General features: G+C 60.1%; 1 protein-coding gene across 1 annotated transcript in view; it reads right to left on the bottom strand.

Moving 5' to 3' along the window:
• Positions 1-444: 444 nt before the first annotated feature.
• The window catches only part of CACNA1I (calcium voltage-gated channel subunit alpha1 I), a 111,780-nt gene continuing 96,783 nt past the window's right edge, over positions 445-15,441 (bottom strand). Inside the window, exons 26-36 of the mRNA XM_052641077.1 lie at positions 14,218-14,327; positions 13,492-13,625; positions 12,642-12,712; positions 9,282-9,360; positions 8,443-8,564; positions 7,661-8,005; positions 7,257-7,403; positions 6,148-6,270; positions 4,062-4,227; positions 2,337-2,533; positions 445-1,110 (exon numbers count right to left, since the gene is read on the bottom strand). Coding sequence (XP_052497037.1) covers positions 445-1,110; positions 2,337-2,533; positions 4,062-4,227; positions 6,148-6,270; positions 7,257-7,403; positions 7,661-8,005; positions 8,443-8,564; positions 9,282-9,360; positions 12,642-12,712; positions 13,492-13,625; positions 14,218-14,327 — 2,160 coding nt within the window. The remainder of the gene's footprint in view (positions 1,111-2,336; positions 2,534-4,061; positions 4,228-6,147; positions 6,271-7,256; positions 7,404-7,660; positions 8,006-8,442; positions 8,565-9,281; positions 9,361-12,641; positions 12,713-13,491; positions 13,626-14,217; positions 14,328-15,441) is intronic.

Here is a 15,441-nt window from a genome sequence, read left to right as displayed (position 1 = left end):
ATTCCACCTCTTCTTCTGGGCCTGTCTCCCCGGCCACGGTGGGGACCCTCAGAGGCCTGAGAGCCCTCTCCAAGCCACTCTCAACCCTGGAGGGAGACACCAGAAATTCCTGCCGCCAGTGCCCCGGGAGTGGGCCCCCACCGGCTATGCTCAACTTTAGCACTTTCTGGAAGTCATAAGCTCTCGGTAGAAAAAATAAATATATATGTCTGTCTCTCTCTATGTATATGCATATGTATACACGTATACGCACGGGCAGGACCACAGCTGGGCCCTTCTGAGCTTCGGCCACCAGGGGTGTGTGGGGGGGCCTGCTCCTCCCGCCCCGACGGCGGCCCCCCGGCGCGGCGCCCAGGTCCAGGTGGTGGACTGGACGAAGTATTGCTGTCTGCCCCTGGCTCCTGAGGTAAAGAAAGGTGAAACGGGGCGGGCGGGCGGCGGCCCTCATCTCTTCCCCTGGCTCGCGGCGTCCCCGGACGGCTGCTGCCCCGGCGGTGGCGGGGGCTGCGGCTCGGGGGCCTCCGGGTCCCGGGGGACTGCCGGCTCGGCCGGGCGCGGCGGGTCCTTGCAGCGATCGGCGGCGGCCCAGGAGGGGCTGCGGGCCAGGCCGCGGGGCCCGGGGGCGGCGGTGGCGCGGGGGCGGCCGGGCCCGGCAGCCAGGCTGCTGGCGCTGCTGAACCGGCGCGCGGGCGGGAGGCCGGGCGGCGGGGGCGGCGGCCCGAAGAGGGAGGTGAGCGAGAGGCTGCTGAGGGTCTCCGAGTGCTCGCTGCCCGCGCCCCCGCCGCCCCCGCCGGCCCGGCCGCCCGCGCCCTCCTCATCCGAGGGGTCCATGGAGTCGTGCCGCGTGCAGCCCGGGCTGGTGGAGCCCCCGCTGCTGTGGCTGCGCTGGTGCGCCCGCAGCCCGCGCAGGCTGAACGGGCCCCGGCCCCGCGGGCTCGGGCGGCGGCGCGCGGCGGGCGACGGGCCGGAGCGGGGCCCCAGGACGGACGCCGGCGGCCCCAGCCCTCGCCGCGGACTGTCGCTCAGGGTCAGGCTGTCCTCCAGCGTGGTCTGCAGGCTGCCCGCCGAGCTGCTGCGGCTGACCTCCAGCGACGTGTCGCTCCCCGTGGCCTGCGGGGAGGGCCACAGGGGGTCGGGGGGCCGCCCGGTGTTCCCCTCCCCCGATGGACACCCCCTCCCGCCCCTCCGACCCCTCAGGAACACACCGGGCCTAGTGAGGCTTTCCCGCTGTCTGAGCTGCAGGGTGGCCCTCCTGGTGGTCCCTGCAGTAGCCTCCGACTGGGCCCCCCCAAAACTGCCTGGTCCTCAGGGTGCCACCAGCGTCACCCTGCTCAGACCCCAGTCAGGCCCTGGCACCCAGCAGAGGGGGATCCAAGTTCGCTGGGAGGAAAAGCCCTTGGGCCCCACCCCATCCTTGTAGGGCCTCTCTCCCCCATTACTCGCCTGGCTCCTCCCACCCCACCCCGCACCCTCACCCGCACCTCTGCCTGGAAAGCTCTTCCCTGATACACCTGCGTCAGTGCTCACTGCCCTCCCAGCCTCCACCTGAACTGCTGGCACTCCACTCGCCGCCCAGCTCCCGGCCGTCTCCCGCGCAGCATTCTCCCTGGCCCACACCACTGCCAAACACACTATACTTTCTGTGCATTTATTCTGATCATCTCTCCTGGCACATCCCTGCAGCACGCTAAATGGTAAACCCCCCGGGGGGCAGGGATTTTTTTCACCCTGCAGCCGGCTGTAGCCTGGCTGGTGGGTAGCTGGGGTCAACAGTCCCTGGGCGAACAAGTAACTGCAAGAGCCCTGGGCTGACTATGCCTCCCGCACTGTGCCTCCCCCGCCCCCGCTCCCCCCCATCCCCACCCTAGACCAGGGATGTCAGGTCTGCAGACCCTTCTGCTCTGTGCCCTGAGGGGTGCCCAGGTGGCAGCCCTGGCCAGTTCAATACAGGCGGCCCCGCAGACCGAGACCTCCATTCCTAGCAATCACGCCCCAACCCCCTCACCCCACCCCACACCATGCAATGACTCCCAACGCCCCCTCCTCCCTGTGCCCTCAAGCTAGAGCCCAGGTCTCCTCCAGGGCCCCCGACCTGGGCATTCCCCACACTCTGCTGTCCCCAGGTGCCCTAGGACCCAGCCCTGTCCACTTCATCAGCCTCTACTGTCACCTCCTCCCTCCAGTCTCACCACTATGCCCCTTTCCCAAGTGTCCCTGGCACCGCCCTGCCTGGTGCCTTTGGTTGGGCCCCGTTCCCTCCTCCCTCACCTTGGATTTCAAGATCCCCCTCGCATGTCCCCTGACAGGAGAGCTCTGAGAGCTGGGAGGGACCGTACCTGTCGAAGGAGGGTGCAGTTGACGCTCGGCGACCGCAGGGAGGCCCAGGAGCCCTGCAGGGCGATCTTGGGGAGGGTCCCGGCTCTGGCGCCCTTCTCCTGCCCTTCCTGGCTGGCAGCCACGGCAGGGTGGAAGAACTCGGCCGGCATGGGCAGGAGTGGGCTGGAGGCATCCGGGGAGAAAGGGCTCGGGGGTGCTGCTGGGGAGGGAGGAGAGGGGCAGGGGAGCAGCCTCAGGCTTGTGGGCCCCTGAGGGTAGGCTGGCAGGAAGGGCCCCCCTGACAAGTTGGCTGTGACTCCACAGGCGAGCCTCCCTCTCTGAGCCTTGGAGTCCATTGTGAGAGCAAGAAACACCGAGCCTGCCTTGTGAGCCCTGGGAGGATGGGCACTGGGTGATGGCAGTCTCTGGAGCCAAGCAGACCCAGGCTCAAGCCCCCCTAGGTTCCTTCCCCTTTAAATGGGGACCAGCTGCCCACCTCGAGGAGTGGAGACATGGCTGCAAGAGCAAGAGGCAGCTATGGAGCTCAAGCCCCATGAACAGCAGTGCTCACGAAGACACTCGCTCCCCAGTGCCGACACCCTCGGGGCCTGGCCAGGCCTGGGGGCCCCCACCCAAGGACAGCACACAGGTGGGCACCACGCTGCACAGCAGAGCAGAGAGTGCTGCGCATGGAGGGGGCAAAGGGAAGGTGAGGTGGAGATGAGAGCAGGGGCAGTTCAGTGGGTAGGGACAGCAACTTCTGCCCATGGCCCCCTCAGTGGCTTCTAGGATGAGGATGGAAGCGCAAATGTCCCCAGGTAAGGGGGATTCCTCATCTATGTCATCTTATTTCAGGAAAAATGCTAATGAAAGGTTAGGTAAAGAAGATGGGACTTCGTCTGATCAGAAAGGCTCTTCGGTCCCATGCCCTAACTTTTGATTCAGGAGGTCTGGGGTCTTGGCATCTCAGCCATCATATCCAGTCCAGAGGCCATCAGCTTTAGGAAGGTCCTCGGAAGAGTCACTCCACCTTTAGCTCCTGGAAGGTGCTCAAGGCCAAGCCTCCTCCCAGAAGAGTACGTGGGGTGAGCTCAGGATCTCAGGGCCCCTCTTCTGATGAATTCGTCTTTCTGCCTCCCTTCCCCAGCCAGTACTATGAAGCCAGATCCCATCACCTTCCAGAGAGACTGGAGGTGAAGGTGAACCTGTGATGGGCCAGTCAAGTCCTCTGTCCTCAAGCCCAGAGCCCAGCCATAAGCCCAAAGTGCATACAGAGGACAATGAGGGTAGGGCTTTGTACGAAAGAGCTATTGAGGACCACAGGCTCTCTGCCGTTCAGCATCACCTTGTGTGACAATCTTGTGGGATAAACACCTCTCAAATTCAGCTCTAGAAAAACGCTTCAATAATTAGGCAGCTTGCCTTCTGCTTGATGAGAGCTGTGTGTGCCAACCTGTTTCCTTTTTCCCCACAGCTCCCAGGACACTCAGTGTGAATCATCCATTAGCCCAGATTTTTTGGTATAATTATGACCTCATCTCTCTGTATTATTTGGCTCCTGGTCTTTTGTCATTGTTCTATCAGGCCTGAGATTCCTATCTTTTATTGTCAATTAACCATCTGGTTCTTTCTGGACTCGATGTAATAGTCTAGGCAAAATTGCTAAGGAAAAATCTCAGCCAGCTCCCTCTGAAGCCAACACCCGAGATCAGGGCCATGGGAGCTGGCGGGGCTCCCACGCTCACCTTGGCTGCCCTCGTGTTTCAGCCAGGACCGGACGGGGTTGAATGGGATGGCCTCCATCTCGCACAGGAAGTTCTCCGGACCCGATGAGACGGCCGTGTTGGGTAAGGGGAAGAAGCATTCGCCCAGGTCCCCTACCCGCATGGGCTCAGGCGGGTCAGGCTCGCCCTACAGGGAAAGGGAGGTGGAAGGGGCAGGATGGTGGAGGGGGGAATAGCCCACCACAGCTGCCTTCATGCCCCTGCTCTACACCCCTTGGCTTCGCTGCTCTCACTGCCTGGGACGGCCTTCTCCTCACCTCCTTCACCTGGCCAGCAATCATCATCTTCCAAAACTTCCTGGAGGTGAAAGGACCCCACCTCCAGGAAGCTCTCTCTGATGTCCCAGGCAGGTAGCAATTTCCCCACTTACTCCCCTTGTGACCCTGAGACTCTTGAGAGTCTTCTTTGTCTCTGTAGCCAAGTGGTACAGACCCTGGCCAGTAAAAAGGCCAAGCCTAAGCTGGTGAAGGCACCAGAAGACAGACCAAGCAGCTTAAAAGCCCCCTTGTGAGTGTGACCCTGGGCAGGTCCCTTCCCGTGGCTGAGCCTCAGTTTCCACATCCATAAATGAGAAAGGAACCACTCCTTCTGGTAACCAGCTCTCCTTCCTGGCACTCCCTGAGCCCTGCCCTTCTTCAACCCTGCAGCCCAAGGTCTCCTCCGAACAGTATGCGCCTCAAATCTGCCTCTATGCCCCCTCCAAGGTAGATGAGCCCCCTATGAACTATTCTTTGAGTCCTAATAAAACAGCACCCACCTAACACCCACCAGACCCTAGAAACTGTGCACCCCAACATCCTGTGTGGGTAAACAGTGCAGGGATGCAGGAGATGCAGGAAGGGGCTGGGGGCGGAGGGGGACAGGGGCTGTCAGCTTCCAGAAGGGGGACAGAGGGGGCCAGGAAGATCCACTCCCCCTATCCCCACCTTCCTGGAGCTGATGGAGGACAGCCCTGAGGGCGGTGGTGCCAAATCCAGGCTGCGCCAGGGGTCAGGGGGACAGAGACTCTCTTAGGGGAGGCCCACTGCGTACTCCCTTTGGCCAGGGGCTCTCGCACCTCCCGCAGCCTGGGCAATCACGACTAGAATGCCTTGGAGGAATTAAGCCCTCCGATGCAGCTACTGGGACCACACACCACGAGAGTCTGTGTGCCAACAAAAGACCACACATGATGCGGTGAAGATCCTGAATGCCACAGCTAAGACCCAAGTGTCCCACTCCTTGCGACCCCATGGACTGGAGCCCACCAGGCCCCTCCATCCGTGGAATTCGCCAAGCAAGAATACTGGAGTGGGTTGCCATTTCCTTCTCCAGGGGATCGTCCCAACCCGGGGATTGAACCTGGGTTTCCTGCATTGCAGGCAGACTCTTTACCATCTGAGTCACCAGGGAATCCAAATGAACAAATAAATACTTTAAAAAAGAAAAAAAAGAACGACTCTGCCTTGAGGTCACAAGCCCGGCGGCAGACCTCCCCTCCCTGAGTCTGCAGGATCAACAGAGCAGCCCTTCCAGCCCTCCTGGCCTCCCTCAGACTGACCACCTCGAGGGCAGAGGTTGGGGACCATGCCCAGCTGTGTGACAGGACAAGCCACCTCACCTCTCAGAGCCCTCATGCCCTGGCCTGTGGAATGGAGTCACATCACCCCTAACGCACAGAGCTGGGGGACGGGCACATTGAGTGCAGACAGAATGGCACGCAGTAGGTGCCTGCACCTGTTTAGACTCTCCAGCCTCCCCCGGTCCCCCTGTAAAGTGTGCCCACCAGGGACAACTCCCAATACAGCAAAAACATCCAAAGCTACAGTGAGTGGCCAGGGCCACTTGGATCCTGTGATTGGAGCCCTGGCTTGTTGCTGTGTGACTTCAGGTAAATCACTCCACCTCTCTGTCCCCAGCCCTCATCTGACCAACAGGAGATGAGGGCCCAGCATGCAGCGGGTGCCACTTAAATGGTGCGCCAGGAAGGGGCAGTGTCCCAGCATGGCAGGCGGAGGCCAGGCTGCAAGTTCAGATCCGCCTGCCCGGGAGCCCACTGGGTGCTCACCTTGCCGTCCCTGGGGCCGATGGGGCAGGCTGCAGGGTCCTCCAGACTCAGGTCATCGCCAAGCAGGATGGACGAGGACCTGTCTGAGTTCAGGGAGAAGGCCTCCGTCTCGGCCAGCTGCACCTGCAGGGAGAGGGGGCCACCTCGGGTCACCCCTGGGGCTGCAGTGGGGCAGGCTGGTCCTCCAGAGAGACACAGGGCAGCGGTCAGAGAGGGCAAGAGATCTGAGCACAGATGGCACGTCCATCCTGTGCAGGGACCTAGCCTGGGCTGGGGATGGGAGATGACCCGAGGATGTCACAGACGGCAGAGTGCCAGGCCTGAGCTGGGCCAGCGGGCAGGTGAGCTGCTGAGGGCTGTGAACCAAAGCTGGTCCAAGCAGACCAAATGCCCTTCAAGGCTGCTGGGTCTGACTCACCTGTAGCCCTGTGCAGGCTCCCCTAACGGGCTGGGGGTGCTTGTGAGCCCCTAGAACCTTGGGGAGTCTGAAGTCACCTCAGGCTGAAGGGGATCCCTGGGGGCTGGACACTCCTAGGGAGGTGCTCAGGGCCCCACGTGGGTGGGGAGAGGGGACAGGGCCCGCCTAAGCCTGTACAAGACAGGCCCAAGGCCACGGATGCCCTGCAGTGCCCATCAGGGAAACCCCACCTGGGGAGGGCAGGACTGAGCCTTGGAACCAGGGCAGGGGCCCTGGGAAGAAGCTCCGGGGTGCTCAGGCCTTGAGCTCTGGAACGATGGTCCTGGGTGACCCCTTGATGTCACAGAAAGGGCACACTGCACCAGAGGTGATGCCTGGGCTTCCTGCTGGCGCCCGCAACTCACCACCACGGTGGGCAGCGCCCTTTCTGAGCACCTGCTGTGTACAGGCCCAGAGCAGGGCCTCACACCTCCTGAGGCCACACCACAGGCCTGCACTGAGCAGCGGATCAGGCCAGGCTGGGCTCGGGGAGGAGGCCCGTCCACCACAGCCCCCTGGGACCAGCCTCGATCAAGTTGGCCCTGGCGGGCCTCCACCCAGAGCGGCTCACCCCTCAGGCTGGCCCTCCACCAGGACTGGTCCCACCCTCTCAACCCCGAGGCCCCAGCTCCATTGGGGGCGCTGCCGCTACCTCCTGCTTGTCATGGTGACACTTCTCGCAGCCGGCCGGCGAGGAGTAGTGGTGGAAGATGGACCCGGACAGGTTGTCGATGATGGTCAGCTCCCCCTCCAAGGAGTCCTTGATGATTAAAGAGACGCTGTCCAACCACAGGTTCTCCTAGGCGGACGGGGACGGGGTGGGGACAGGTGGGATTATCGGCCGGCTCGGGATGGCCGGGTGGGCGGGCGCGGGCTGCCTTTCTGGTTCTCCGCCCGTGGCCTGGGCCCGACCCCGCATCACAGGGTCACCCCTGAAATGGAGCTGAGCGAACGGGGCCTGGAATGACTGAGCTCTCTGCCTGAGCCCCACTCCCACCAGCCCAGCTGCCCTCCCAGCCCTCGGCGACCCCGCTGCCCTCTCCAGGCCCCGCCCACCTGGGCTGGCGAGTAGCAGCTTCGGCGCAGGCAGCCCTCGGGGTCACCCTCGCCGGCCGCCCCTCCTGGCCCATGGGCAGTCACGGGCGCCCCTGGGGCTCCGGCGGGTGGCCGCGGGCTGGGGCCCAGGCCGTGGGCCAGCTCCAGCTCCAGCTCGGCGTCCATCTCGGCGTCCTCCTGGGCCTCCTTGTTGCTGTCGTCCAGGTGCTTCATGAGCACGGCCACCACCACGTTGATGAGCACGAACTGGGCCGTGAGCACGAAGCTGACGAAGTACAGCGGTGACACAAACTGCAGGCTGCTCAGGCAGCTGCGCTCGTCGTGCGTGCAGTCCCGCAGCGTGTCCTGCACCGGGGATGCGGGAGAGTGGGATGCGGCAGGGAGCTAGTGGCGAGGCCCGGGGGTCTGGGACACAGGCCTCATCTCTGTCCTCATGAGGCCCGTCTCCACCCAGCCCAGGCTGAACTGCAGGCCAGAGCCAGGGAACCCGTGCTGGGTGATGGGCAGTGAAGCCCAAGCCAAGGGCCCGGCTCCCAGAGCAGTGGTGCCTGGAGTCCCTGGCCCCGGGGCAGAGTCCTGTCCCCTCGAATCTGAGCCCTCATCCCAGCGCAGCATTCAGGGCAGACAGAAACCCACTCTGGCCTCATGTCCCCCTTGCTGTGTCCCAGGGCCGTGGGTAGGTCCCCCTGCGTCTCTGTGCTCTGCACACACCCCCGTGTGCGACGGGCCGCTGGGCAGGCAGAGCCCAGCCTGACTCTCCCTCCCCTGCCCACCACGTGTACCTTCATGATCCCGTTCCAGTTGTCGCCAGTGGAGACCTGGAAGAGCGTGAGGAAGGCCATGCCGAAGTTCTCGAAGGTGGCGTGCCGGCTCATGCCCTCACAAGGGTTCTCGTCATTGCAGACTGGAAGGAGAGTGGGGTCAGCCTGGCCCGCTGCAGAGTCCCCTGCAGGGCCTGCCCTGCGCTGCTGCCTCTCAGCCTCATCTCAGACAACCTCAGAGGCGTGTGCAGGCTGTGCACGCCCACAGATGGAGAGACTGAGGCTCAGAGAGGTGGCACGCTGGTGGAGACTCAAGTTCAGGTGAGCCTGGCTCCTCGCTCTACCCAGGTATCAATTTCTGAGGGAGAAGCTGGGCTAAGGTAGGTAAGGGCTCATGCCCAGAGGAGCCCAGCTTGCTGGAGCTGGCCCTGTGCAGGGCTGCCTGGATGTGGGCTGCATCGCCCTCAGTCTGGGCCTGTCCACTCTGCCTACTGGGGTGGCACTGACTGGGGATGGGCACTGGCAGGTGGGACTGGAAGGGGCCTCCCTGAGAGGTCAGACAGCTGGCGGGGGGGGTTCCAAGTGTGGGGTCCTCTGCACAGGTATGGGAGTGCCCACGGACCCAGGCGAGCATGTCTCCAAAGCCTCTATTCACACTGGGAAGGGGGTGTGGATGGCTGAGGGTCACCCATCCAGCCCCCAAAGGCTCTCTGTGGGAACATTTCCCCATCACAGAGACCATGGCATAACAGTCTGTTTGGAGGAGGGTGTCTCAGGCCTCCCCACCCTGCCGGGACCCTCCCTCCACTACCAGACCTGTTCCATAGCCCACCCCCCAGGCCAGCTTCAGCATCACGCACCCAGCTTCCCGAAGAGCTCCACTCCCAGGGCGGCATAGATGAAGAAGAGCAGCATGAAGAGGAGGCCCAGGTTGCCCACCTGTGGGGACAGCAGGTGGGGCTAGGCAGGGTCCGGGGAGGGGGCACGGCAGGCTCCAGGCAAAGGAGGGTCAGGGCAGGCTCTGTGTCCGTGTTGGCCCCCCCGCCCCACCTCCTGGAGGGCCGGCTGGGTCCAGCACAGGGCACACGACAATAATAGAACGCGTGTGACGCCCTTACTGGTGGCCCCTGTGGCTCAGCGGTAAAGAATCCGCCTGCAGTGCAGGAGCCACAGGAGATGTGGGTTCGACCTCTGGGTCAGGAAGTTCCCCTGGTTAGGAGAAGGCCGCCCACTCCAGTACTCGTGCCTGGAGAATCCCACGGATAAAGGAGCCTGGCGAGTTACAGTCCATGAGGTCGCAAAGAGTCAGACACGACCGAAGTAACAAAGCATGAAGCCCTTCCTATGAGTGGTCTGATTTCAAGCATTCCTTAGTCGTGGCTGCACACAATGATCTATGGACTCTTGTTTACCCCCATTCTTCAGGTGATGAGACAGATGTCCTGAGAGGTGCAGTCCTTGCCCAGGTCCACACCACTAGTAGTGGTAGGACTGAGGTCAAGCCTAGCAGGCTGGCCCCAGGGTCTCTGCACACAGCTTCTACACCTGTGCGTGGTCAGTACCATCCCACGGGTGAATGGAGAGAGGGGGAAAAGGAAGTTACATCAAGAATGCTACCTCCTTCATGAAGCCTGCCTGAATTCCGTCAGACAGACGGGGACTCAGTCTTACAGCCTGAGTGTAACTGCTGCGTTCCTGTCACTGTCTCTGCCAGTCTGGGAAGTCCTGGAGGGCAGGGGCACGGCTGGGGTAAATCAGATCTGCTTCCTTTGCGCCAGCACGAGCCCTGGCCCCAGAAAGGCGTGAACACAGGAATCATGCAAGACTGGGCCCCCCAGAAGCCTCCTGCAGACCCAGCCACCCCCCTCCCACAGCTCCGGTGGGAGAAAACTATCTCAGATTTCAAACCTGTTTCAAGTCTATCTGTAGGCCAGAGACCGCCTTTAACTCATGTTATGGGTAAGATAAGGCTCCAACATGTTCTTGCCCTAGAACGGAAGTGTCGCTGAGAACCCTCAGAAGACCTGCATGAATGGAATCTGAGGATGTTTGTGTCAATTGCTGAAAAGTAAACCGTGTTAATCACAGGCTCCTAATTTTTCTCTACTCCAGACAAGGGTTTCCTTCTGAGCTGCACCACAATCATACCAACAGTGTCTAATTAAATGATGCTGGCTTATTAAAGAGACAAGCTCTCACTGAGCACCTCTGAGGCCAGGTGTGAGGCCCCAGCTGCTGGGGTCAAGCCCTGTGGACCCCTCCCAGACTGATCACCCAACTCCAGACTCCAGCCACACAGAGAACAAACCCCATTTGCATATTCTGTTTTCTCTGCCAGGAAGACCTTCTCTCTGCCTTTGCCTAGAAAACACCTACTCCCCACCCCTCAATACCCAGACCAGGGGTCACCTCCACTTAGAAGACTTCCCTTATGCCTCCTCTCAGTGTGCCTGAGACAAAGCCTGGAAGGAAAGGGCTGAGGTTTTGTTTTCATGTCACTTTACAAAGAACCAAGGAAATGTCCAGGATCGGCTAATAGATTTTGAGGGGTAAGCCCCTCACCCCAATACCACATGGTCCCAGGCACACACATGTCTTAAAAGTAGTTGTAATTACTATCCCATGTCTCTTACTTGAAGCTGGGACCTCCTAGGCATCTCCATGTACGCTATGCCAACGTAGGGTTAGGATGCCCAGGGATCAGAACAAGGGGAAAGGGAGAGGGGAAAGGGCCAGGAGGCCAGGCAGGCGGGGGGCACACACTTGCCACCCCCATTCCTGTCCTTAGGAGACGCTTCCATAGTCCTTCTTAAGATCCAGTGCTTTACAAGCTTTAACTATTTTAAACCTCATAACAACCCTTTGAGATAAGAACTACTACCACCACCACCCCTCGCCCCGATTTCACAAGCAAGAAAAATAAAGGCACCTCATCCCCAGGCTCTCACAGGGCACTGGGCTTTGACCATAGGTTCCCTGTGGCTCAGATGGTAAAGAATCTGCCTGCAACACAGAAGATCCGAATTTGATCCCTCGGTCAGGAAGATCCCCTGGAGAAGGGAATGACTACCCACTCCAGTATTATTGCCTGGAGAATTCCACGGACACAGGAGCCTGGTGAGTTACAGTCCATGGGGTCGCAGGGTTGGACACGACTTGAGTGACTAACACTCTGCCTTTCAGGGAGGCTTGAGTCTGGTCTCCAACCCATTTACTATCTGCCCAGAATTCACTCCCATCTCCCATGTGACAAATTCTTCCAAAGGAATTTCATGTTAGGAAAGACCACAGCTCTCGGAATGAAAGCCCTTGCTTTCCATCCAGACCTGCTGTCTGCTGTGTCGCTTTCCCTTTGCAACAAGGCTGCCAGGAAGCTCACACCAAACTTGAGAATGGAACTCAACATCCTCAGCCCAAGTGCCTGAGAGAATTTGCTTTCACTTTCCCTGGGCTGTTAATCTTTCATCCTCATCTTTAGCATGCTGTATCTGTGCTTTTTACCTTAAGACACCCAAAGTTCCTTAAGACTAGATGATTCATAGTGAATACATGAATGTATATGAGGCTCACCTCAGAGCGAGGTGAGGCCGCACTGAGGGGAGGGAGAAGAGGAGCCTCAGTAGCTGGGTCAGAGGGGAGGAGGGGCCTGGGACTGCAGAGCTCCCAGGAGGACAGAAGATGCACTCTTGAGGCCCTGACGCTACCTCCCTTCCCCTCACCAATGGTGGGGGATGCTTTCCTGACTTCCCAGGGTCCCCACCTCTAGGTCAGTGTCTCATGCTATCCCCTCCTAGAATGTCATACCTGTCACCTCTCTGTCCGCATCACCACCTCTTACCAAGCCACCACAAGGTCAAGCCGCCCTATAAGGTCATGCTTAAAGTGCCTGATGCCTTCTCTGATTCCCCATGTGCAGGCCTTTCCCCACACTGCCCTGAGGCCTCTGTCGTTCCCCTAGACTCCTGGGGGCAGAACCTGGGTACAGAGCAGGCAGGTGGGGGACGGGTGGCGGGAGGGACCAAGTGCTCAGCCAAGAAAGGAAGGAAGAAGTCGATGGGAACCCGCCCATCTCTCACGCCCTGAGCTCACAATTGCTTCTCTGGAGGCAAGACTGCCTGGTTCAGGGCAGATCTGGAGAGAAGGGAAGTCACAGCCCATGCCCCCCAGTGGGGCCAGCGTGACACCGATGACGGCCAGGTTGGGGGAGGGGCGGCTCTTACCTGCGGCAGAGCTTGCACCACGGTGTCCAGCAGGGCCCGCATTCCCGTGGCCATCTTCAGGAGCTTCAGCACTGTGGGCAACACCCAACCCAGCCCACTCAGCCCAGACCAGCGGGGACAGGCCTGTGCGCGTGTGCGCGTGTGAATGCAGTAGAGCGAGAAGGTGGAGGAGCGTGCAAGAGGTGCCACACTTACAACCCCCTGGGTGCAGATGAATGGGGGTGGAGCACAAAAACAGGCCCCGGGGGGGTGGCAGTGTTAAAAAGCCCGAGAGGAGGAGGGCAGGCACAAGGGGGCAGAGGGATATCAGGTGTGTGAATGAGCACGTAAGTCACCGTGATGAGGCCCCAGTGACCAGTGCGCGAGTGCCCCTTGGTATCTCCCTTCCTCTCTGGCTGGAGAGGCCCCAGGGTGACTGCTGAGTTTCTCCACCGGCCCCCTCACCACCTTGCAATCTGGGGGCAACGGGCGGGGCAGGTAGAAGGGCAAGGCCAGAGGCAGGAGGTTTTTTGAAACAAGTATGAGGACAGCCTTGGGGCGAAAGGGAGGCTTCTGGGAGAAGAAAGAGGGTTTCAAGGACAAGGTGTCCCAGCCAGAGCTGGAGAAAGGCTGGTGAGGACCCAGTGTCTTCTCGGCTGCACTGGGGTCCTTTCAACCCCACCTGAGACTGGACCACACCGGGCAGGGTGTTATATGGAGGGGGCATGCCAGGGTGCAGTACAGAGCTGTCAGGACAAGGACAAGTGTGGGCACACAGCATGGGCGCGTCGAGTGTGTGTCAGAGACGGGCTGCTACCCCCCTGCTCAGCAGGCGGCCCATCCTGCCCCGCTCCCCCCGCCGGACCCTCACCCCGGGCGATTCGGAGGACCCGCATGATTCGGATGATGGTGGGGTTGATGGGCAGCGCCGCGTTGATCTCGATCTCCTCCAGCGTGATGCCCATGACCGACAGCAGCACGATGGCCAGGTCCAGCTGGTTCCACCTGTGCGGCCGAGCAGAGGAGGGTGGGAGTGAGATGCGGGGCGAGAAGCGCTTGAGTTTAGATACGCTCCAGCTGGGAGGAGTGTCCCAGCCCTCCACCCTCCTGCCACGGCCCTCAGGGATCCCTAATAGCCCCTCCAGATCCCAGTGGTTCCAGCTCCCTTGTCGCCCCCCAACCCCAACCCCACCACAGCCTCTATCCCTCAAGCAAGAGGCTGACCAGGCTAAAGGAACATCTGAGGAGGAATGGGTTCTGACTCCTAGGTCTGAATCTCGAGCCAGCTGCTCCCTCTGTGTGGCCTTGGGCTAGTCCATCAACCTCTCTGAGCTCCACTTGTTCCCTCTGAAAAGAAGGACTCGCATGAGGTATGCCCTGCTCTACCTGTGGGGTATGGAGGACCCATGAGAGAGGTTCGGCAGAATGCCCTGCACCCGTCAGGGCTGAAGGCAGCGCCTGGGGTCAATGGCCGTCAGTCCTCAGACTCCCACTGGTTCCCCTCCTCCAGCTGCTCCAAGCTTCCCCTGGGGTCAGGACTGCTTCCCCCTCCTGCAGTGCACTCTCCGCTGCCTCGGCCCAGCCCGGTTTTGCTCACCGGTCCTTGAAGAAGCGTCTCAGACCAAATGCCACCAGCTTCAGCACAGCCTCCAGCACAAAGACGGTGGTGAACATGTAGTTGCAGTACTTGAGGGCTGTCTCCAGAGACTGCAGGAGCAGCAAAAAGAAGCATGATCCAGGCCCCAGGCCCCAGGCCCTGTCCGCCGGCTTTACTCCAGTCAGAAAAGTCTCTGCCTTGTAAGGGGAGCATTGGCTCCATTCACACTCACCGCAATGATTTACATATCTGCTTTTACTCTCCCCCCTTACTTAACGTGCGCTATTTATTCTGGATTGCTGCTTTTCCTTATTTCTGCCACTCAGTGGAGGCAGTATGGGGTAATGGTTAAGGTAGTGATTAAGAACCAGACCACTTATTGATCAATGTGAATTCAGACGCAGCACTTTTTCCTTCTTTGTAGCCTTGGCAAGTCACTTGACCTCTCCAGGACTTAGTTTTCCAGCCTATGAATTGGGGATGATAATAGCACCCACCTCAGAAAGTTGCTATCAAAATTAAATGAGGTCATAGTCCAAGACCAGACAGAATAAATACTTGGTTAATATGAACTTATTCTTATTCCATTTCTTCATGTTAATTTAGAAGTTCTACCATTACGGCTGCATTCCATCAATGGCTGCCTGCACTCATTGTATTTCACTCCTACCATTTAAAATAACATACCAGTTCCTCATCTGGAGGCTCTGCTCTCCCCTCTTCCCCCACTCCAGGAGGTCTTCTCAGACTCGCCCCTACATAACACACCCCTCATGTCCCTCACGAACACTGCCTGCAACCAGCTGGGAACCGGTCGCCTCTCCTACCCCGGTGTTTGCCCTCAGAGGCCCTGCCCCTCTGCCAGGCTCCACATGCCTAGTAGCAGGGGAGCCAGGTGGCAAACCAAAATTCCAGTCCCGCCTCCACTCACTGGCTGAAAGACTTGGGCAGCGTGTTTTATGTCTCTGAGCCTCAGTTTCTTTATCTACAAAATCTGGAGAAAGCCCACCACACACACACATTAAGGTTGCTGCGAGGACTGGAGAGTTAATGTCCGTAGTGTGTCCTGCAAAGAGGCTCAGGAAGCACACCACAGCCACTGTCACCCATGTTCAAGGCTGGACCCGAATGTCACCCCCCGCCCCACCCATCCCATCCCACTCACCAGGACCTTGCCCTGGAAAGGAGCGACCTCTCCCTCTCACTCGTCCATCCTACCAGGCC

The sequence above is a fragment of the Budorcas taxicolor genome, chromosome 5 (assembly GCF_023091745.1).
Source record: "Budorcas taxicolor isolate Tak-1 chromosome 5, Takin1.1, whole genome shotgun sequence".
In the NCBI taxonomy this organism is placed as follows: Eukaryota; Metazoa; Chordata; class Mammalia; order Artiodactyla; family Bovidae; genus Budorcas; species Budorcas taxicolor.
This window is presented reverse-complemented; position numbering and strand designations above follow the sequence as displayed.